The sequence below is a fragment of the Phodopus roborovskii genome, unplaced genomic scaffold (assembly GCF_943737965.1).
Source record: "Phodopus roborovskii unplaced genomic scaffold, PHOROB, whole genome shotgun sequence".
Lineage (NCBI taxonomy): Eukaryota > Metazoa > Chordata > Mammalia > Rodentia > Cricetidae > Phodopus > Phodopus roborovskii.
Genome location: NW_026125295.1, coordinates 30,811,051 through 30,836,332, shown reverse-complemented (window position 1 = coordinate 30,836,332; position 25,282 = coordinate 30,811,051). Strand labels below are relative to the sequence as shown.

The 25,282-nt window shown below is 42.5% G+C and overlaps 1 protein-coding gene across 1 annotated transcript; it reads right to left on the bottom strand.

Moving 5' to 3' along the window:
- Positions 1 to 1,097: 1,097 nt before the first annotated feature.
- Positions 1,098 to 13,143, bottom strand: Minar1 (membrane integral NOTCH2 associated receptor 1). The gene is made up of 3 exons (XM_051207432.1): positions 10,796 to 13,143; positions 6,263 to 6,517; positions 1,098 to 1,590 (listed from the first exon to the last, which is right to left on the bottom strand). Exons 1-3 carry the CDS (start codon positions 13,097 to 13,099, stop codon positions 1,393 to 1,395), a joined length of 2,757 nt encoding a protein of 918 aa, XP_051063389.1. The 5' UTR covers positions 13,100 to 13,143; the 3' UTR covers positions 1,098 to 1,392.
- Between the last annotated feature and the right edge of the window lie 12,139 nt (positions 13,144 to 25,282).

The window sequence follows — 25,282 nt, the reverse complement described above, 5'->3', positions numbered from 1 at the left end:
TGCGTACTTTCCAAAGTGATTATTCTTACTATCAAAATGTATGTATATGCCAGTTTGGTATTAAATGAATTTAAGATTTCTAGATTTTATCAATCATTTTTCTTTAATTTGTAGTAAGACATTAGATACAGATGTTGATAAGGAGTTTTTCTGCCAATTATTGTCAAAGCACCAATCAGGTGGGAACAGAGATCAAACTCTTAAGAACATTACAACAGCTTCTTGTACACTTGGAAAAATCTTGCTCTCAATTTACTTAGCAGTGAAGACAATAAACAGAACATGTATATAGATAGATGATTAAATACTTTTTTGCACTGCTGACGGATATTCAAAATTCTGTAGTAGATGTTGTTGTTGTAGTTTAGGAGACCTTAGTGCCTTTATCACATTATTAAATAAGCATTCTTTTTAAAGCCACTGCAAATGGTTGGTACCAGTGGTGGATGGAAACCATGGTTTAGAGTTAGATGTCAAAGTGTCACCACTGTCTCTGCTCTGCAAGGCACATGGATAAGTTCCAAACTCTTCAGAGTAGAGAATCGGATTCCACCAAGAGTTAGAAAATCAAGGAACAGAGCCACATGCCAGAGCAAGAATAGGACGTCCTTTGGGGTGGCTGGGACCTTCATATGTTAACATATGCCAACAGGCAAGCTTCCCCACATCATGTTGGGGACAACAGGAGTGTTGCCTGTCCTGAGTATCTTGGCCCATACTGCAAAAAGAGGCCACTGTATATCATGCTTGGCGTGGAAGTGCAGCTCCTTCTTGCCTGGGCCCGAGAAGAAGGTTCAGAATGCCGCAAGAAGAACTATAGAGATTCAGATGTTCTACAGTGACAAGGACAAAAGGGCAAGAAGGCAGTCAATAGCCCTTGATAAAAGTTGAAGGGAAGCCACATTCTTGGTGGACACACATCCATTTATTTCATCAGCAACAACCTCAGTGTTAAGGAAATTGACCCCACCCCCTTAGCTTTTTCGTGTTTGTGTCACCATTAGCTCCTCCAAAGTGAAGGGATTGGATCTGCTCTGCATAACTTACTGCCCACCATGAATTACCATCATACTGAAAGAATACTCTTAGGCTTTTTTTTCTCTTTGCTTGGAATATTCAATTTTTATACAATGGTAACCCATTGGCATTCCTTACATGGAAAAAGATACTGTATTTTTAAAAAATATATCAGAGTCTAACTACAGCTAAGTTTAGCAGCTAGGTAGATTTCTTTCTAGAGTATATACTCTCTGAAAATGACCTTCAGATCTGCAGAAAAGCATCTGGGATTTTTTTCTCTCTTGCAACAAACTGTGGCCACACTGAAGTGAGCTTTTGAAATGCAGAAGACAATGGAAGTCATGAGCTGCATGTAATGCTGGGTCCACAGGTTCAGGACTTCATCGTGCAGATGGGCACAACGATGACAAGAATGACTGTGCATGCAGCAGCAGTAATGAGAGCAGCGATCTTGCAGACCTTGGCTCGTCTGAATTCAGCTTCTTTCCGTTTTAGTAATGAATCATAGCCTGGAGTATAAATATCTTCCATCCAGTACTCCAAGTTGTTTGGGTTTAAAGATTCTTGAGTCTAAAAGAAAAGAGATGTTAGAAATACGGTTAATACTTGAATCCAGGTCCAAGATATCCTGACGATTTCCACTCCTAGAACATTTAAAAGTTGTCTGCAGCTGGTACCTAGCAACGATAGCATCATAAGATGCTTCCCCACCAGACCTGTGCCAGGAAAAGGCTTCCAGGGACCCATCCATACATCATAGACTGTACTGGCTCCTCCCTAACTAAAGGTGACATAAAACCCAGAGGTCATCTCTGTATAAGTAAACACAATGGTCAAGACAAGACTCAACTTCAAGAGTATGCGACCAGTAGATTGTCACTACCATAAGGAAAGAAAAAAAAATATTGAAAAATGTTCTCTACCAGAGACCTGTAATAACAGATCTGCTTGAAGCAAGACCATATTATCATTTCTAGTCAGTTCATTCCTCAGAGCTTCTACTGAAAATCAAATGCACCTCTAGCTCAATCAAAATGTAAAATGTTTCCATTTCAAGCATTTTCATGGGCTGGTTAGAACACTGTTCAAAGTAAAAGGACTGAAGACCCATGGCAAACTGCCCCCACCCTGGGCCTGTGTTGTTGATGATCCTAGACTAAGTGGCACTTCCCCCCAAAGCCAGTTCCTACTGCAAATGTGTACCCAAGATTAATGCATTGTCTGCAGAGGAAGTATCATATTTAACCTACATTCACTGTGAACCCCACTGCACGTAGATGGCTATAATCTATTTCCACGAAGCAGAGCTGTGTTCTTGTTTTATGGTAAGCATTTATAATGTGACACTAAAAAAAGCAACAAACATTACAGTCCAAGTGAGTCCACTTAAATCTCTAAATCACAAACCAAATACCCATTGAGAGAAGGGTTCTTGGATTGCTTAAGTTTTATAAACACAAGCACATTAAAAGTCACACACACAGGATCAAAACCAAAAGCCTACAGCACTGAGAAAGCTCAATTATGGCACACTGTTGGTGGAGTCATGACTCTAAAGCATTGCCCACCCATCCTTCTAGACAGTTCCTTCTGCACCTTGCTCTGTGCCCACTGGAGCCACGGTGTGGTCTCAGTCCAAAGGGAACCAGAGGAGAGAAAGGTGGAGTGATGGCTCTCCCAGACTCTGACTTGCAGAGCTGTGGGCTGTGGTGAATTTCGCAAACAGCTTCCTACCCTAGCACCGACCGTCAGACCCAAGAAAGGTAACAGCTCTTCTCTGTCTTCAGTATCCTCTCTGGGCGTTTCACTGGCTATTGCTGGCCCTTAACCTGCTCACATTACAGTGAATGATCCTCTTCCCATCATCCCTTTGGACATACCAACTGCTTATTGAAGGGCACTGACAACTCGCTGCCATTCAGTCTCAAAATTTCATCCCTCCTGTTGATTAACTACATACATTGGGGGAGGAGTCCATGGACTGTGACCTGCGAGCCAGTTCCAACTGGCCTCCTACCTCTGTACATTCCTCTAACTCCCAATGAGTTTTCTGTTTTAAATCACTTAAGTAAATCAAATGAAGATGACATTTGATGACATATAAAAATTATGCGAAATGCTGTTTGATGACCAAAAATAAGGTTGTCAGAGTAGTCAGGCCCGTTCATGTACAAATCATCTGGAGCCACTCTGGTGCTACAGTGGGTAGGATGGGCAAGCTGAACAACATTGTACAGTGGCAGGAGATAAGAACTTAGTGTGGCTGGCTTCAACACTGTTTATAAATTCTGCAGACTATATAGAAGGACATAAGACAATGGTGGCCACCCACAATACCCCTAATATAAACCAGAATATTATTGATGTGGGAAAAGCCTGTAAATGTCCTTGTACAGAAACTCCTAGGGCTTACTTTCCACTGCTGGAGTCTAGGAGTCTCTCCCTGAAACTGATCTAAACAGCTCTGCAGAGACTAAGTTCTACTATTTAGAATTATACCCCCCATACACATTCATGCAAATACACACATATACAAACACAGTCTTATATATGTTTATGCATTTGTGAGACATGCACATACAATTCATATGCATGTTTATATATACCTACACACACACACACACACACACACACACACTTATACGCATACACATGCACACACACATAGATCCCTGCTCTCCATAGACATAGTTGGGCCCCACTTGCTCTCCCCGACATGAAAATCCTTCAGTAGCTGAATGGACACTCAATAAGGAAGAAAGAGATTCAAAGATGAGCCTGTCTTGCTGGAATACTGACCTGTAATGTGAATGATGTGCTGTCGGAGATTAGGTTTGGGTGGAAGACTAGTCAGACAGCCTTCCTTCCCCTATTACCTTGAAGATAAGCTCTGGTCATTATGGCCAAAATAAGCTGCCCTTTCCCCCAATTTCCCAGGGCTGGCCCAGTAGAGATGCAGCACACACAGGGCACAGAAGATCATGTGCTTTGTACCCTCCATCTCGGACAGAAGCAATTTGCCTCCTTCCACAGCTATCCACACTTTGCTATGGGCTAAGATTCTGCCTGTGAAATAAACTATTTTAATTAGTTTTTTTTCCAATAACTTCAAGCTGTAATGGCACCACAGCACAGAGAGGTAATACCCACATTCCCAAGGACACCACACACATACTCACTTGTTAATTAGGCCTGCCAAATGATGAAAATGAAGCCAGGCCTGCACCAGTGCCTACCCCCTCAGTGGACATTACTAATGGATTTATATATGAACAAAAATGGGCCCCAGGAAATGTGTTCCAAAGCTAACCTGTAACAGTGCTTTTACCTCTGCAAAGCAATGCAAACAAATAACCTGGTGCCTTTCTGCCTCACCTGCCTCCAACATCTGCTCTGCTTTTCTGCCCACACATTACCAGGAACTGAGCTTTCTATCCTAGCAGAACACATGCCTGGATACTCTGTCCTTCCATTGTTAGGCAGACTCACCTAAAGCTCTGTTTTTATTTTATCCTTTCTAATTTTATCTTTATACTTTCAAACACTGGCCCATTCAAACTGCATGTGCTTATAGATGCAAAATCCCTCAGCTCTCTCGCTCCATAAACTTTCAAAATTTGTTTTCAAGGTCAGCCTCCAGGGCATGGTGAAATATTGGTTATTATAACCTGTTGAGCTGTTTTTGAGTGTTTCTGGCACGCTGATCAAGGGTACCACATATAGCAGAGCGGCATAGAAGTCTGCTTGTGGGAGACTCAAGTCATGATCTAACCTGCTTGTGGTCAGGAAGATGACAGGAAAGACAGCAGCCTCCGGGGACAAGTGGCATGTGGCATGTATGGAGATAGCATTACATGGAGTAGGAGGGGTGAGGGAGAGTTTAGGGCGCTCCTGCTGCCACCACAGACCTCTTTTCCAGGATTGGACCAGAGTTCCCTTGAGTTGCTGCCATTCAGGATCCCAGATATACACGTGTGATTGCAATCCTTTTGTCTGAGATTAAATACCGTTAAACTCCTAGAAACAGCAAAGGTAAATACTACAGAAGAGAAAGAACAGGAGACTTATCGTCCAGTGGTCCAGTACAGATCCAGACCTGTCTGATCGGGGCCAACTCGCTGAACTTCCTGCTTCCATTGTTTCCTGGAAATGGTCAGAGCAATGCCTGCCTCACAGGCAGCGGTGCCTGGGTGCGAGATGGGTGCGAAAAGCCTGACTGCTGCATCCTCTACCAACTCCTGAGTGCCATCCCTCCCAATGCCAGTCAGTGCCAAGGTCTTCATGTATATTACTTTCAGTTCTTGCAGCAATGCCATGAACGTGGATAGTTTTATGCCCATGTCACGGGTGGACCAAAGCCGAAGCAGGTGAAATAAGTGCTCCAAATCGCAAACTGCTCTTAAGAAGGTTTGGATATAGGCATGGTGCTGCTCAAACCCATGTCTTTTCCTTGCCACATGCTTCCCTCCCACACCCTTTTTGTTTAGAGAAAGGCCATGGCAAACGAGCCTTGTCCCAGTGGGCTTACGGACAGCTCTCATCAACCATGCCCTGAGTGCATGGGCCGTCTGGAGATAACTCCTTCCTTTGGGGCTGTGGCCTTTCTCTTTCCATACAGCTAAGCACACAGGTGGCCACAATGGTTCCTTTGCTGTGGTGTGGAAACATACATAGACACACGTGCCGTGAATGGAACCTCTTAGAGCTGCCCACCAAAATAAAAGTGAAGGCAAAACCCAGCCCTGTGGTGAGTGAACAACAACAACAAAAAAAGCATGCCCTCTAGCCATAATGGCATTCACAGACCTTCCAGGGATGGCGCTTACCTGGGGTGGCTCCATATGGAAACATAATCCATAGCTTGGCTCCCACAAACATGCTTATCCCACGTGCTACATATGGAAGGAGAAATCAGCTTGTGTTTCATTAAACAGTTTGGCTCAGGTCTTGTGAGCAAAGATTAGAATTTGCACTTGGCTTTAAATGCATTATTAGCAAATCAGATGGCCAACAAATATAAAAGCAAGCACCCTCATAGTTAAATGGTTACAAACAAACAGGCAAGGTATAAATCCCTTTGTTTAAAACAACAAAAATACCTCGCTGCTTGCTCTGATTTATTAAAGTCCAAAATTCTATGGCAGGGACCTGGGGAATGTGAAGGTTGAGGGAGTTGCCAAATTTAAGTTATCCACACAAGCCCATGGCTGGGCTTCTCCCACCCGGGAGCAGTGAGGCTCACCTGCAGATCCAGAGCTGTCAGCTTGCCCTTGTCACCAGAGTTCCGAGCATACTCCTCTACGGTCCAAGAAGGCTGGCCCCGCTTAACTTCAGCTAGCTCAGTCAGCCGCATGTCTGTATACAGGGGGTTGCTCTTCATGTGGGCCTTCATGGAGGGGGGGTAAGGATGTGGACTGAAAACTTGCTCCACCAGGAAGCCTTCTTTGGGCTGCTTGGGCAGTCGGTGCTGTGGGGGGATGTCATACTGCCTGTCTGCCTGGAGAGGAGAACAGAAACATACAGAAAAGCCACAGAGGTGCCATCAGGTCTCACAGTGCATTTGAGCAGCCAGCCAGCTTTTTATCAATGAAATCCCAGGAACACCCAGGTAGTAAAGATGGAATGACTTATAAACCCATACAAAGTCTGCCTATTGGAGAGACATTCTTTAAAAAGAGCTTCCAGTCCTGATAGTATTAATGAAAGCAAAGGTTTCCACATGTAGAGGAGGTTCTTTATAACCCAATCCTTACACCATCTTTACCACAATTGACTCCTCTTGTACAGTCAGACAACGGATCATAGAAAGACCCCATTATTTGATTGAGAACACACAGCCGGGGGGGGGGGTTAAACCTAAACCTAATCAGCTAGCTTGGGAGTCTTTCCTTGACATTTGTATAATAATATCCCTCTTTTCTGTCCCATTTTATACCTAGCCTCAGTGAGGAAAAGACAGGGGTCATTCTGCAGGGAATATTTGAAAACTCTGCTGAGAACCTGCCTTGGAAGAGAGACTCCAAGCTGGAAATCCCACATGAACATCTCTAGTGACTGTCCATGGTGGCATGTGGCCCTTTCAAAGGCATCTGTATAACACTTAAGATAAAGGAGCAACCTGGGCAGCCTATGTCCACAGGCTTTGAGACACATCCCAGGCTACTCTAGTCTCAGTGAACCTGTAAGGACGGGGCCTCTGATCTGTTTTATATCTACCTGAAGGCCACTGACTTTTCACATAGATGGCCCTCCAGCCAGTATTCCCTCACAAATGGGTGAGGTTCATCTCTGTGATCTCAGAAGGTTCTGTACAGACCCTTCGGACAGCACTTGCCACACTAAACTATAGCCGCTAATCTCTCAACCTTCCTCCTCCACTTTGTTTCTCCCAGGCAAAGGAATAGCTTGTTTGTCTTTTAATCCACTGTGATTTGCCCCAGGGATAGAAACCAATGATATGGCATTAGGGTTATGAGAATGGGAGCAAACATTCCATATGAAATAATAGAAACAGGAAAGGAAGAGTGTGTATGGAGGTGATGTGACAAGTAAAGACATGATGAACAGATGTGTGTGGCTGTGAGTGTGCACCTCACACACCTGATCCACCAGCTCAGGCCCAGAAGTAATGTAGCTCAGCTATTCAAACCATTGAGGCTACTGGCAGAGGCACAGACTTAGGTAAGTCAAGAAAGAAGATGGGGTTCCTTCTCACTTTCTGATTCATTAAGGCCAGGGTTTTTTTTTAAAGGCTCTGTTGCTTTTATTTATTCTGTTCACTTATCACTCCCCAGTCCGAATGGAAGCAGATCTTGCACAAAGCTGAGGGAAGCAGAAATTCCCAGGAATAATAACCTTGGTGGACTCCAGTGGGCTGGCTGAGTATCCACCACTCTGTCTAGTGCTAGATGTGCAGTATTTCATATCAGCTTCTCATTAACATTTCAGCATCACAACATATCCTCACTATGAATGTGGAAGATCAGGTCAGAGAGGTTGAGAGATATAGCCAGTGCTGCACAGTTAGGAATGACAGAGCCAGGATTTGAACCATTTCACACTTCTGAGAACATCTCATTGAGGCCCAGGCCTATTCCAACTACTTATGACAGTAGTCAGCATGTGCATATATAATCTATATGTTTCAGTAAATGTCTTTGCCCAGGACATCTGAACAAAGAGAACTGAAAGCTGGAGGTAGATGGGCAGCAATTCCTGTAGAAGTATCCAAATATGCGTGAATGAGGAGGCCTGGAGGAGTGCACAGAACCCAGAGGCCTGAGAATGCCCAGATCAGCACCAGACATTATCACCTTATTCTAAGCACAGAGGAAGTGGATCAGACAATCTTGCTGTAGGGATTATGCAAAGAAAGTTTTGATCATATGACAAGGTCTGGACATAAGAGTTACTAAAGTATTTGCTAAGTAGGTGACTGAGTGAATAGCCATAGCATTTTTGAGGAAATACAAGTGTATTCATCAAGGCAGAGCAGGATTTGGGGTAAAATACAGCATACTAGTTAGAAGGGAGTATGTAAAATAAAGGCACTTGCCACCAAGCCTGGTGTCAGAAGTTCAATCCCTAGGACCTACATAGTAGACAGAATCGGGTCCTGCATGCTGTCCTCTGACCTACACATGTGCATGCACGCGTGCATGCGCGCGCGCACACACACACACACACACACACACACACACACACACACACCCACAAATAATTGAAAACCCTGGGTAAGAACTTATAGACTTCTTTACTGAAGCAAAGAAAATCCGCAAGGGATTTGGAAACAAGAGGCCCCTGCAGATGGTAGTTTTAGGGAGATGAACAGAGAAGTAGCCCATTAGATAAAGTGGTAGATGGATGGAGGGTCTGCAAGCTCCAGGTAGGATGTGAAATCAGGAATTGAGGATACCAAAGGGCAAACGTGCAGATATAAAAAAGACATCACAAAAGGAAATTACGTAGGAGCTGGAAGGCAAGCTGAATGTGTGAGAGTCATGGGTCCCGGGGAGCTTGTCAGCTGGGAAAACTCCTGGAGTGGTGGCCATCTCCCACAACAAAAAAGAAAAGAAACACTAGTCACAAAGGAAGATAACATCTCATCTGAGACTGGAGGACTTTGACCTGGGCATGGTGACAGGACATTCACCTCCTGGTCTTCAGCACTTTCTGACATTGGACCAAAGCTGGTCCTCATTGACAAGAGGAAAAGTCACAATGGAAACAGGCATACAGTGCAGAGAGCTGCTTGTTTTGAAGGAACCAGCTTTCTGCAAGGCTATTCAAGTGGACCGTATTTAAGGTTGCAGCAAGTCCTGCTGATTTGGTGAGGTATTGGCACTTCACAGACTGGAGCTCGGGCAGGCTTACTTTGGTTTTGTAATACTACAAAGGACCTGTCCATGTGAGTCTTCTAATGGCCATTTTTCAGTGTTATATAAGGCAATGGGCTCCAGAAATCTGGCCTTAGTCTGGTGTTTGTGGCAAGCTGCTTAGGGGAAAGAGCACCATGGGATACAAGGGCTCCTTTGGGATCAGGAAAAAGTAATGTCCATCAACTTTCTCTTTTCCTTCATTCTGGACCTGAATTCAAACCAATTTTTGCAGCTTTGTACTTGTTGACATCACTTAGGAAAATCACACCTCTTCTTTGACTCAGCACCCTTGAACCCCACTCTACTACACCCTCTTTGGCAGGTCATTCCTCCCAGACCCTGGGAGGGCAACTCATGGCCTGTTCAATGACAATAGAAGCATACGTGGCGTAGACTCTGTCAGGCATAGATACTGGACCCCATTAAGAGTGAAGTAATCAGATGCATGTCCCCTGGAACCGTCCCCTTCACCACAGAACAGAAAAAGGAAGTATCTGAACAAGGATTCCAGTGCTGGTGGAGTGATGTATGAAATAAATGATAAAAAAAAATAACACTCACATGAGAAGTATGGAGTGTAGTGAGATATTCACCTTGACCGCACCTGTGGAATAGACCACGCCCATTGGGGGTGGAGACAGGGCCGCGTGTGACCTGGGGGAACTAAGGCTGAGGAGAGGAGTCTGAGAGCTCTCTTGCTTGCAGCACAGGGACAGGGGTACATCCAGAGGCTTCCTTGGGGCCAGGAACCTGCTGGTGTTCATCTGTCTATGTTGTAAGTTATTTCTCCCTGAATAAACATCTATTCGGCCTATCTGTTTCTCCTGATTCTTATTAAACATCAATAATGGAGCACCTATTACATAGGGAAAAAAGAGACAGGTAAGGAGGGAAAGGAGACTGTTGTGATTGGCTGCTTTTCCACGGTAGAACAATGAAATTATTTCCTTGTTCTTAGTAATAAACTATCTATTTTATAGTGAAAAGGCTCATATTTTCAAAAGTAACAACATACAAGCGACCTATCACCAAGGACACTTGCAAGCCACTTCTCATGCTTGCCTGGTGCAGATCCTACTACTTCAGCAAGGACAAAAAGATAACCTTGATGATGCTTGCCTGCCTTGATGCACTCCCCCTTTTGCAAAATCCTTCTCACACCACCTGTCCAATATCCCAACTGTACTGTCTACTGTTGGCAGCAACACAGCATGAGCTCCACCCAACTGACTGGCACCTTGGCAGAGCAAACAGCCTGCCCATGTTGCCCTCTCTGCTCTAAATGTGCAAAGCCTGCCAATTCTGGATGGGGAACCAGCAAAGGCACGGTCACCAGCATGGAATGTCTGAGGCTGGACGATACTGAGACCAATAGTGGGAACTTAAATTTCCATTACCTCCTTAGATTTCCGATGCCAGTCTTTGTTATCACCTGGGCCTGCATCTTTTATCTCCTCTTCGTTGAGGCTCATGCGGTTGGTATAAGTGATGGTTCGCCAGTCTCTGGGAGAGTTGGAGATGCTGGCAATTTTGGACTCCGTGGCGCTGTTCTCCTCAGTCAGGGACCTGGAAGATGGCCTTGTAAAGAGGCTCTTCTTTAAAGCCTTAACACGCAGGCTCTCACTATTGCTTCCACTGGCATCGGAGCAACACCAGTCAGGGCTGTTCTCTAACTTGGGTCCATGGGAGCCACTGTGTGCACGGAAGACCCTTGGAGAGACACTGTCATCAGAAGGGGCCTCACTGGTCAAGGAGTTTAGATCAATCTGCACATTCACTTTCTCCGGCTGCTGTATTTTCTGATCCAGTTTATTGAGTTTTCCAAGGACCTGGGAGATTTCCTCACGGACCCCTGACAGTGATTCCAGCTTCCGCTCAATCTCACCAATCCTGAGAACGAGTTTGCACACACTGCTCTTCAACTCTTCTTCAGAATGGTGGACGTTCTCGGGCCGGTTACACTTGTCTCCCTTGCTGCTGGAGACCCCATTGGTGATCTTGGCAAGGTTACGTTCGGGAGAACTGTCACAGTCTGACTTCTGAAGCTGAGACAAGGAGCCGGTGCTGTTGTAGCAGGATGACTGTATCACTCCTGTGGAGCCGCTGATGCTCATGTCATCAAGAAACCGGAAAATGTCACTGATGTCGTCGCTGACGATTTCTGAATCATCATCCGAGTGCTTCATGGCATGCCTGTCACTGTACTTGGCCTGACCCAAAGTACACAAGTCCTTGCATTTTGGGGGGTCCAGCACATGCTGCTCTGTCTGGGTACCCACACTGCTGGTGTCTGAGCTGTGCTGCCCACTTGTACAGCTGATGTTTTTGTCTTTAAACTTTTTGACTGCTTCATGCTTCTCCAGGTCAACAGGAGATGCGATGTCTTTCGATTTGAGTCCATTCGGTTTAATTGCATAGACAGTGGGGAGAACCTTCTGTTGATCCTTTGGCACCAGGTAAGTTGGATGCCTGTCTGGGCCTGAGAAAGTGGGAGTCTGGCTACCAGAATTTGGGTAGCATAGCTTCTCTTCAGAGGGATTTCTATTGAAAAAGGACCGTTCAAAGTCAGGCACTTCCTCTGTGTTTAGACTCCAGCTTTTGGCGGGCCATGGAGTCTGTTTACTAGACCTCCCTGGGCAGCGTGTCCTGGCATCTTGTGTTCCCATCACTGGAGTGGGTCCAAAGTAGGTAGAGGCTTGAAGGTCATCTAAGCTTTCATGCTTTGCCCGCCTTTTGTCAGGGATCGGGGAATACACTGGATTCAGGTACTGGTTGTGGTAAGGCATCTCAAAGCTGTGGTTAAAGAAGGGTGTCTTGTGCAGCTCCTTCTGATTCTGCGACTCCCCAAGACTTCCCTCTGCTTTGTTAGTGGGACCAACCAAACTAGGGGATACAGTCATGAGATTATGAAACTCTTCTTTGAAGATGTTCCTTTTCTGAACACAGGACTGAACCACAAATGGTTCCTCGCTGGAGATGAAAGGCTCCTTGATGCCTTGGCTGATGGACAGAGAGTCCTGATCTGAAATGGACTCATTCTCAATATTCATGGGGAAATAGGTCCTCTGCATCTCACAGGGCTGAGGGCTGGCCATGGAATATGGGGACAGGGCTTGCAGCCTGTCCAGAGAGGCTGCACGATTTTTCACCTCTTTGCTGACACCCAACAGGAAATTGGGCTCAGAGGCAGGGACAAACTGCGGGCATTCCTTGCAGTCCCTCTTCCGGCATTTGGATGATTGCCTGGTGGGGTAGCCTCGGCTGAAAGGCCTCTCGCTTAGCTCACAGTTCAGAGGCTCACAGACTGTCGGGTTGCAAACCTCAGTGTCTGACCTGCAAGATTCAAAGGATGCCTCCTTCTTGCGCACCTTGGGGCAACTTGTGGGTAACTTCTCCTTAGCAGTGCCCCCATTCATTTGAATCAGGTTGAAGATCGTCACGATATCTGCTGCCACCATGATCTTCTTTGACTGCTGATTATTTACAGAGCATTTCATCTTGTCTTTGAATAATGTGGCTGGAAAGTTGGGGTCGAGACATGCTGTATAGAAAAGCACACTTCTCAGTTTGGCAAGCTGAGACAGATCAAACTGGGCACATAGTGATTTGCACAGGTCTTGATAGGAAACGGTATTTTGCTTACTGTCCAGTTCTTCTAAGATCTTCACCAAAAAGAGAGAGGCTTCCTGATTGGCCTCCATGATTTAGAATTTGCAAACTCAATGACTGCACTGGAACACCAGTCAGTTCTATAGCAACAACAGTGGAAAAGAAAGGGAGGAGAGACAGTTAAAAGCAGTGACAGAGTTCTAAGTCCAGACTTCTCTGAACCATTTAGAGAAACAGAAGAAAAATATTTTTAATGATTAAAAATATCTCAGGGCTTTAAAATATTTACATTTAATTTAGCAATATGTTTACCTCAAAGAAACAACCAATGAAATGAGACATGATTCTCATGTATTCATAACAGCAAAAAAAAATTGTAAATATACAAGTAATAAGAAATTACATTAATAAAACAAGTTATATTACACAATGGGCTTTACTGAATATGAAATTTCATAAATGTGCTTTCTTATAATGCAACTTATCAGTTTAAAAAATGAACAAACTGCTAGGATACACAATTTGAATAAAGCATAAGGCAAAAGAAGACATATTCAAAAGACTATGCATTGTACTATATTATTCCATTCTAATCCCATTCTAAAATATAGATCAGTAGGTCCCAGGAGTAAGATGCAGGGAACTTAGAGAAATCATCTAGAATGAGTCTACACCTCAGTAGTTATGTTTGCAAAACACATCCATCAAGTGCATGGAATTATACACTTAAAAGTGTGAATTTTACTGCATATAAACGATGTTAACTTAAAAATTATATAAAACTTTCATGATAAAAGTAAGATACACTACTGAGTAAGAATACGAAAATAAATCTGCATAAAGATCATCATGATGTGAAACTATGTATTCCTAGAAACTAGAATGAAAGAAGATGATGTGCACTAAAATGTAAGTAGTAGTTAAGTTTGAGTTTTAAATATGGATCTCTTTCTGGAACAGTACTTTCTTTAGCTCCATATCTTATCATGCAAATTTTCAGAGCTACAGCAAAGTTGAAAGAATATTATCGTAAACACTCATGTATCCACCATCTGGATCCTACCATTAATGCTTTACTATATTTAGTTGATCACATATCTATCCATAATCAAGCCATCTGATTTTTTTAATACACTTCAAAGTAACTTGCAGGAATCTATACACTTCCCCCTAAATAATTTACAATACACATCACTTTTGCAAGTTCGATGGTTATTTTGATTTTGATGTTTCTACAAACTTGACATACAATGAAGAACACAAATATTAACAGTACCTTGGCCAGTTTGGAAAAATATGTTTGTATGCCTGTGTATTGACCAATGCTTATATAAAGATCTGGAATGCACCCCTTGTTGTCCCTAATACTGTTCTTATTTTATAGACAACTTTTATTTTTCTTAATAATTTTCATCTTTTCTAAAATTCCTACAACAAGCAAGTATTATGCAATCAAATAATAATAATAATAGTAGTAATAATAATAATAATAATAATAATAATAATAATAATCTGGCTCTGAACAGCAAAGGCTGTAGAGGACTGCCCTGAATAGGTGCTACTATAGTCCCTCTGCAGGCTAGGCAAGGAAATGTGCAGAGAGCATCTTTCAGTCAAACTGTGAAACTTGTCTCTGAACTACAAAGAAACCAAGGCCTGAAAACTTCCCCTGAGGGAAAAGCCACCCAGAGCCTTAACACTTGAAGTCGATTGTTAGGGAGGCCAGGAAGGCCATCCTAGAGAGTCTTCAGGCATTCTTTGTTACCATTTTGTTGAGCATATTGTTTGATTTCTGCTGTATTTGTAATGGTTGCATTAGTGTGGACTTGTCCCCTCTTTTCCCTCCCAGACTGAACACCCTGATGGCTGTTCTGTAGAGACCTCAACCAGATTGTGAGCCAGCCGTAGGCCACAGCGGTGTCCTCCCAAGAAAGGGAATGAAAGTTTCAGCCTTCACTCCCCAGGGTTCACTGGCAGGTGTAGGCTCTCCTCCCCATCTTGTGTATGCCTGCCATCCCTGCGTTAAATTCAGCTGGGAAGGAGGGTGAAATGGAAGAGAATGACAGCATGAACTAATCTGAAAAAGGAAAATTCAAAATCATATCATGTTTCTGTAAGAAAACTCCCCATTGGTAAGCATAGGCATAGCTTCGGAGATTTAAAATATATCGATGACACCCACTGTATGTTCTCTTCCTAGAGCACATGCTGCTTATAAAAGGCCCATTGGAGGCCTTTTCACTCTCCTGTGATCTCAACACCCACAAGGCAGAAGCAGGAGGCTAGCTGCTAGTTCCAGGCCAGCCTGATCTACACAGTTCCAGTACAGCATAACTCTGTCCACTGAACATAAGACATGTTTTAATTGTCATTGATTTTTAAATCTGCACAGTCCTGGAAGGTGCAGCTCATTTTCAACAAAAGCAATGCATTTCCTTCAACAGCAGAAGGCCATGGGCTCTTTTTCCATTCTGAGGGCAGCTGTTCCTAATGGGCCTTTATAAATCTTAGCATGGTCTCTGCCACAAATGGCTGGAGACTTGCGGCTAGCCCTTACCTTGCATGGTAAAAGAAAATAAAGTTTAACAGGTTCTGTTTCTGCCAGAAACAAGCCACCAGGAGACGAGACGGACTTCGCCCACACAGTGTCTCTGCCCTGCCCCAGCCCTCGCTTCCCTCGGATGAAAACATTCTGTGTCAGGATGTTCTAGCTTGCTAGAGGCGAGGACAACCTGTCATGCTTGGTCTTGAAGTAAATAAATGGGTGTAGCTATCGGAGCATAGGACAAATGAATGTAATTTAGAGAATAGCGCGCAGCAAATGCATATCGTATTTTATGGATTTGGTGGCACAAATCGCATTCACAGCAATTTTTTACTTTAATCCCTGTAACCACCTTAAGAGACCTCTTTTGCTTTCACAATTACTCTGTGACAGATGAGGCAATGGGACCCGGGAACTTAAAGGGCTGCAGCAGCTGAGAACAATAAGACCTAAATCCCCGGCTGCCAAGGTGAGCTTATTCCACGCTGTGTCCACTATGTTCCTTCCAGGAAAACCCCAAGATATGACGCCCCAGAGAGGCCTTCCCAACTCTAAGTGCCACTTTGCTTGGCTAAAATGTGTCCCTGAAATATCTACTTGTAAAAATCTATTTACAAAACTAAGACTCATTGTCTCCTGATAGAAGTATAAATGTTATGGGTAAGCGTGTGCCATTTAATTATTTTTTATTATTAGTATTATCATTACTAAAACTGACAGAAGAGGGTTAGGGAGATGGCTCAGTAGTAAAGTGTTTGCTGTAAAAACACAGTGATCTGAATTTGGATCCCTAACACCCATGTAAAAAAGCCAAATACTGCAGCGTGCATCTGCATCCAAAGTGCTAGGGTTAAGAGGGGGGGGGGGGTGAACAGATTTTTTGGAGCTCGTTGGCTAGCCGGCCTAGCCCAGTCAATTCAATGAGCTCAAGGTTCAGTGAGGGACCCTGTCTCAAAAACTAAGGTGGAGAGTAAGAGAGGAAATCATCCAGTGTCAACAATGTGTATATTTTGTCACCGTGACATAAACTAGAGTCATCTGGGAAGAGAGAACTTTAATTGAAAAATAAAATGCCTCCATTGGACTGGACTTTAGCAAGTCTCTGAAGCATTTTCTGAATTAATGATTAATGTGAGAAGGCCCAGCCCACTGTGGGTGGTGTCACCCCTAGGCAGGTGGTTCTGGGTTGTATATGAAGCAAGTCAAGTGAGTCATGGACAGCAAGACAGTAAACATTCCCCTATGGCCTCTGCTTCCGTTACTGCCTCCAGGTTCCCCCCTTAAACTACTTCCCTGACTTCCCCTCATGCTGGGCTACGCTGCAAGAAGATATAAATGTTTTTCTCACCAAGTTGCTTTTGTTTGTGATATTTGATCACAGCAACAGAAAGCAAAGTAGAATACATGTGCACATACCCACATGAACACATGCATACACCACACACACACACCTGGCATTAGAAGCCTATCACTGAAAACAGGTGCATATGCTTAGGGATGATCAAACATTAGAGAGGCTTTAAAATCTGCTATGAAACTCCAAGATACCCAGAGAGGAACAGGAGTGAAGGGGGAAGTGCTGTACAGTAAACTCCCAGGTACTTTGGGTGATGACAGGAGCCAGTGTGCAATATGCAGCCACTGGCACGCTACCGACCACACAAACAACTCTGCAGAGTAGGAAGAGCATCTTCAGTTTACAGAGAAGGAAACTGAAGAACTGATTGACAGGAACTATACTAACAAAGAAAATACACAAGTTGCCTGATGTCCAATGAATAAGAGGTCCAAAGCCTTCTGAAACTGCACCAGATTCAACCTTGAATTAAAGGGAGCAAACGTGCCCACGTGCAATGAAGTAGAGGGAAGAGGCCACTGAGTGAACTGACTTACCATGTGACATCAACTTTGAAAACTGACTCCATTCTGTATAAAGGGCAAGACAATCAAGCTTGTCTGAAGCTTGATTTTGGCATCCTTATTTTTCCGTTTCCAAGTTCTTTAAAGCCTTCTAATTTCCCACTGTAGAAAACCCCATCCTCAATCACACACTTTCAGGGACCTTCATTAGTCCCATGAGTTAATGCCTCTGCCTAGATTACACGTCTCCTCAGAGGGAAAATAACAAGCTGGCTGTGGGACTCATTATTCCATTCTTATTAAATAGGGGGGAAGATCATAAACCCATTCCACAGGGAAGTCTAAAAACCAAAGGTGAAGTTTCTACTTATAGTAAATAGAAATGTCCTCTCAATTCTCAACCCATGTGATTCCCAGTCCATCCTGCTCCCCCACCATTGTTACTCAGTGCTCATCCCGTGCACCTTTCTCTTGTCTACAATCATTCAGCCCTATAGACCCTTTATATGGGGCTGCAGGATAAAGTACTTGTAGCATAAACATGAAGAGCCAAGTTCAATCTCCCAGGACCATGCTTTTTAAGTGCCAGGCACAGGGGTTTGTGTCTATCATTCCAATGCCAAGGAAGCAGATCCCTGGGGCCTGCTGGCCAGCCTGTCTTGCCAAAGAGGTGAGCTCCACGTTCAGTAAGAGTCCCTATTTCGGGAAGTAGAGTAGAGAGCAGTTGACAATCTATGTAGACCCCTGGGTCTCCACGTGAATGTGTATTACACACACAAACATAAAACTCTATGTTTGTAGTATCCAGCATGTATACAACACCATGTGGGAATCAGATAACACCTCTCTTCCTGGTGTCCATGGTCTCAGGAAGGAAACCAGTCTATAGGATCAATGTTGTTGGGGCTACAGTGACCATCAGCAAAATGCCTTATTTTTACAGAAATAGAAATTGGGGCCCAGGGGGTGACTTGACTGTTAAAAGGCACATGTGGAAGTGTGGCAGATCAGGTCCTGGGTGTCAGTGCTCTTGATAACTCTCCTATTTTTCCATACAACATGCCAAGGGCCAGGGAGTTTAATCAAGGTGTGTCAGTTGGTGGTGACATGGAATCCAGACAAAGGAGCAAAGGAAGACAGTTTTTTAGAGGTGGAGTTATCTCCAATGGCCTAGAAGACTGAAGAGATAGGTGTTTTGAGTTCATGAGGGAAAGGGACAAGAAGTGCAGGCAAAGAGCAGATGGGCAAAAGGTACAGGGCAACAGAGTGGCATCTGAGTTTGGTGCGGATGAGGAGAGGAGGAAGGAGCAGGCAAGCAGGTGGGATTTAGTGATGCCTCTAAAATTCAGGTACAATCAAGGGTTGCACTTTTAAGAAATGATTAGGCAATGGAGTGCCTAGTGGATGGACTAGGGTCCCTTTGAGAGAAACTTTGTATAGCCTGGCACATGTTTGCTCTTCCAGCATCTGTCAGGCTTATGGTGCAGCAAGAAAGTCCTCACCAGCCATTGGAAGCTATTGCCTTCATATGAGCCACATAGCACCCAGGGTCATGAATGATAAATTAACATCCTCTCTAAGTTACCCAGTTTCAGGCACTCTGTAACAGTAGAGCAGTTCCCTAAGACAGGCAGAATGCTGACTCCAGGGAAGGCGACCACAGGATATAGCATGAGGATAGTGTCAGAGACAGTTTTTTTGTGGGGCAGCACTGGGATGAAGCTGACCACTCCACATATAGGATGCCCAGATTGGAATCCATGTTCCTTTCTACCTTTCAGAGCTCTGATGTGCCTGGATGAGGGGAGAATTCCAGACTCTTCTGTTACCCTGTCCATGGCTATTCTCACTATAGAACATGCTGCAGCTTTGGAAAAGGCAGGAACCAGATGCCTGACTCCTCCAGTCCTCACCATTACACCGTGGTATCTTGTTACTTCTCAAGCCACATTCTAGCAGTGATAAAGGCTGGTGTGAGCCCACAAGGCTAAAGTGAATGTCCATACATTCTCCACCAGAGACATAAGTGCTCACAAATAGAGCAGAAGAGAGATGTGATTTATGCTAAGTCCCCAGGAGTGCTGTGAGATCTCTGGACAGGAAATAATCATCTCTGAATATCATGCCTACTCATTCCTTTAAAGGGTTAACCATCCCTCTGTCACTAACAAATCTGATGAGAGTGAACAACATAAACCTTGAGCTGGATTAACAAAAGCCAGCTGTAAAGCATTCTTGTTAGGCATTCCCATATACTTTTCAAAACACAAAATGAAGTAGCCATGATGTTCTCACTTCACTCACAGTTACAAAGCACAGCTCAAGAGACTTCATCTGCAGTGCCGCTGCAAATCCTGACTTACTGTTTCATTGTGTCTTTCTCTTTTTTTCTGGTTGATGGTTGTTCTTATGGTTTAATGGAAGTATGCACTCAGGACTATAAAAGAAAGGTCTCGGTCTAGAGATCTAAAATTTGTGATCTGCAGCTTCTTCATTCTTCATGGTTCCCTTAATTTAAATTTCAAATCAAAGGAAAGAGAGCCTGGGTTTTTTTCCTTACAGATCTGCAGAAGAGGAGATTAAGGAATTGGGAAGGGTACTGTGATACTATTTGTCTAGTATGTCCCTGAGAAGCTTGGCCCAGGCTGAAAATCCTTAGTTTAGAATTCAAAGTTATAAAGCTATCCCCTCTTTCTGAAGGAAGGTATGTTCTTAACATGGTAGTAAAGGGAGAGCTCCCTTTCTGACATCCTAGAAATTGTGAAAAGCATGCTTTTGTTTTGTTTTGTTTTTAACATGCAATGCTAAACATGCAAGAGATCAAGATGAATGCTCAGAAAACCAAAGCAGAGATTGATGGGAGATGTCACTCTGTAAATATGTTTCTCTTATTGGTTAATGAATAAAGCCCTGATGGCCAATAGGAAAGCAAGATAGGCAGAACTAGGAGACAAGGAGGATTCTGGAAGATGTAGTAGGAGAGTCAAGATGTAGCGACTTTAGAGAAGAAGGTCCAGACCCTCTCTCTGGTAAGATAAGATCACGTGGAAACACTTAGATTAACAGAAATGGGTTAATATTTAAGACAGAACTAGCCAATAAGAAACACTAGTAACAAGCCAACAGCTTTATATTCAATACAGTGTCTCTGTGTGTTATTTGGAGCTGACATGGCAGTGGGACAAGGCTGGTGGGGAAAAACCTGCTCGTAACAAGAGATAGACCAGGAAATCACAGTAGGCAGGGAAGTATTTAAGCTGTCCTGGAGGGCAGGGGAAGTTCTACTGTGGAGAAATGGAAGGTAAGTAAAAGAGACATCATAGGGCAGAGAGTAGGAAATTGGAGTATGCATTGAACTGTTCTTTATCTAACCCAAATTACAAAATGAAAAGGGTGGTGTTGATTAGCCAACACAGAAAACAAAGACATTTGTCACCCTCTGCATAGGTTCTGTATTAAACAATGCAATATATATCTCAGACCCAAAAGTCTTTATGATGTTGACTTTATATTTCTAAGACACATATAGTATGTATATATACCTTATATATGTTTTATATGATATGTGTGTGTGTGTACCTTTTGTGTATATATAAAATAATGTAAACATCTTAAAGACTTTTTAGTCTAAAGTTGTCTCAGGGTACAAAATATCTTAATCTAAGGATCTAAGGAATTTAAACATGTTTCATGCTGATAATCTCCCTGATAGCAGTGGGAACACTACTAAAACTGGCTTGGACAATCTCAGGATTTTGTGTGGAATAACTGTCTTAGAGGAAAAATGGTGTAATTATTTTACAAATTAAACACAAAAGAAAAATAGTCAACAATGAATCAAAAGACATAAAATAACTAGTAGGATTTGAAGCCCAAGAATTTCACAAAAGGGACCCACAATTTTAAAATGTGTAAATATACTTAAAATAAATACATCACAATTGTGTTTATTTACATATACATTTAAAGACTAGGTGGTCTAACTACAACACATAGAACATAATGTAATTTAGAAAATAACTAAATAGTATGTGTAGAAACATAATCATTTCTTAAAAAACAATGAAAAGACTCAGGAATATACTACTTAAGTAAAGTGAAAATTAGTGATCTAAAAGGTCTAAGAGAATATAGTAAAGGCAGGACTAAAAGAAACAAACAAAATAAATAAAAGGTGTGAAATTGGGGTTTAAGGACATATACAAAGAAGTTTCAGAAAATGTCTAATAGATGTTCCAGGAAAAAGTAAGGGAAGAGCAGAAAAATGATAATGTCTAGGGATTTTCTAGAATTTACAACACAAAATTTCAAGGAGGAAAATAAACTTAAGTGTTGAAGAACATATCAAAAGAAAGGTCTTTATCCTTAGACGACTAACACATTATAATTTAAATTCAAGTATACCAGAAACAAAAAGAAAGGTTAACTTAAAAAGTTGAATTCTAAAATTCTTAGTTTCTAAGAGTAAAAACAAAGAGCAATAAGCTGAAATAAAATGTTTAAGATGCTAAAGGAAAACAAAATGTATTTCATTCTATTACAATAAACTATTATTTAAGAATGAAAAATTAAAAAAAAAACTCAGAGTTTATCATTCACATTCCTCAGAAAAAAACTAAATTAAGATAAATGAAACAAACATATTGTAGTACTGTACAAATGTATAAAATAATTGATGACTAATTTTATAAGTAAAATGGAAAAAAGGCCAGATGACAGTTTAAACTTCTTGAGTTCCCTTATATTGTCTAGAGTATGAAAGAGAAGTCAAATAAATCTGGATAGTATGCTGAAGTCTATTAGAAAACATTACAGGTGGACATTTAAAAGGCAGAAATAAACTGTAGCATTTAATCCAGGGCTTCTGAACCAGATGACAGAATTATTTCCAAAGACATCTCACAAAAAATGTAAAGAGTATGAACTCGCCAGTTAAAAGACAATGACTCAAGCTGTATTTTTAAAAAGTGAAACAAAACAGCCATATGTAACCTGTAAGACATTTATCCACAAATAAAATCACATAGATAGTAAAAATATTTTTAAAAAGCAGATAGATCAGTTAAAAAACTCAGAATGTGCTTCATATTCACTGCAGGCAATCATCACAGACTCTGGAAAAGGCTGCCCAAATTTTCATCTAAGCTATTCTGACCTCTGGATAGGTGACTCACATAACTTACAAGTCTCCCTGCATGTGTCTCTTTACCTTTAACAATGTGGGTGACATAGCACCTACCTCATATGACTGAGTTATTCTTGTAGCAGTACTTGGGAAATATAAGTAACACCACAACTATATTATGTTAACACAGAAGGGGAGCCTTTTTTAAAATTCATTTTACATACCAATCACAATTCCCCTTTCCTTTTCTCTTCCTTGTCCACCCCCACCTCCTTCCCAACCCACCTTATCCACTCCTCAGAAAGGGTAAGACCTCCCATGGGGAGTCAACAAAGTCCAGCATATTTGGTTGAGACAGGACCAAATGCCTGCATCAAGGCTGAGCTAAGCATCCCATATGGAATGGGCTTCAAAAAGCCAGCTCATGCACCAGGGATAGATCCTGGTCCCACTGCCAAGGGTCCCACAAACAGACCAGGCTACAAAACTGTTACCCACATGCAGAGGGCCTGGTTCAACCCCATGCACGTTCCTGAGCTGTCAGTCTAGAGTCCATGAGCTCTTAGGAGTTTGGGTAACTGTCTCTGTGTGTTTCCAAAGGGAATATTTTAAATTGAAAAAAGTGTTTGGGGTTCAAAAAACTACAAAAAAAAAAAAAATGAAGAGACAACTCACCACAACAATATAACCTTAAAAATTAACAGCAAAATTCACAAAATTAAAGGAAACATGCCAAACTCAAGACTTCATCTTGAGATCACACACACACACACACAGAGAGAGAGAGAGAGAGAGAGAGAGAAAGAGAGAGACAAAGAGAGAGAGAGAGAGAGAGAGAGAGAGAGAGAGATCCCCCAAAGAAAGAAAATACTAGAAGAATGTTATATACAGAACTCTGGACCTAAGAATCAAGTTCTTACTTTAAATTCAATTATTCTGTTGTAAAGCTGCAAAGATCAGAAGCTGTTTCTTTTCAGGAAATATATTTAACTTAAGAACTAACACGGGTTCACAAGTAGATAAAACTGTCACCAATTACTCTTTTAATAGAAGACAAGTACAGTGGTGGAATGGACTTGGGGTCACTCAAAATAGGAATCCACATATTTTCAATAAATCTGAGACTAAACCTCAAAGAATAAAAAAAATGCAGGGGAGGGGGGAAGGGCTTCCGTGTGGATCTACTACATCATCAATGAGACAAAAAGAGAAGCCACATATACTGTAGGAGTGTTGCATTAAAAGCATGTGTCATGTTAATGGGATGCACAGGTGGAAATGAAAATAGCAGGCTTGGGACAGTGGGGACAGAACGATGCAGTGAGAGTCCTAAAATTAAGGCTCTGCTATGGACTACACTGACACGTGGTGAAATCAGGAGGCCTCACGTAGCCTAACCACACACGTTCCTACTCTGCTCCAATGGTAAGGTCCCTTACACAGTCTTTCTTACTGGGGGACATGGTACAATCCCTACCTATTCCCCAGAAGCAGAGTTTGTCTGTTCAAGTATTCAAACAAGCCAATCACATCCTCCTGTGAGAACCTTTTGATATCACAGGCCCTGTGACCCATAGCCCGATTGTTCACACTGCTCCCAAGTCCAACCCATGTGGCTCAGGAAGTATGCAGTGTACACCAGGCTCCTTAATAGGTGTCTGTCAATCCCAGTGTCACGCATCACATATTCAGCTACTTGGGAATGAGCATTTTCCCTTACCAAGGGGAAGAATCGCAACAACAAAAAGGTGATAAAACTGTAACAGCCCTTTCTTTAAACAAACAAAAACAAGTAAAAAACTCACATGGGCATCTGCTAGATTACCATCTGTACTCATCTTAATTTTTATATGCACTAATTTAAAAAAAAAACCAAACAGTAAGGTCAGGCATGGTGGTACACTTGGGACACTAAAGCAGGGTGGTCAGGAGCTCAAGGCCAGCGTGGGCTTAAGAGAGTTGCAGAACAGCCTGCTTTATGTGAGACTCCCATACCAATAAGAAATAAATGTAAAACTAGGTAAGTTCCCACTTAGCCCCTTTTGGCTGAGACATGTTAAATGTGGGGCTAATGTTAACACTTACATAGAAGATTCTACAAAGGTAAGAACCACTGAGAAACTGACCACACACATCTGTTGATTTTTTTTTTTTTTTGCTACCATTTGTGTTTTGCCAGTTTAGTTTACTTGTTTTATTTTATGAAGAAAGCCCTTCATGTTAGAGGAAACTGGAAATAATCATTTGCTCAAGGAAACTTATTAAGAATCCTGGTCAGTGAAGCTGGAGAAGGAGGCTCATTGGTTAGGAGCTGGCACTGCTCTTCCAAAGGACCCGAGTTCCTTTCCAAGCACCCACATCGAGGACCCATGACTTTTTAACCCCAGCTCCAGGTGCTCTGACATCCTTTTCTGGCCTCCTGGGAAGGGGGGGTGTGTGTGAACATACATTCACACAGTTACAAACACACACAAATAAAGGTAAGCTTAAGAGACAGAAGAATTCTGGCCAAAATAGAAAACAAGAAGCAGATGGAAGCCTAGGTCAGGGTATGGTGGGAGATATGGGATGTATATGACAGAGAACATTTCCAGGCAAAGAAAAGACAGTGATCTGTTCTATAGAAATAAACATGTCAGTGGTTTGTTGGTTAAGTATTACTGGAATAGTCAGTAAACCAATTGATTTAAAATAATGTGTTCATCTTTACTCATGGCCTGTACATAAAAACTGGAGCAAAAAGAT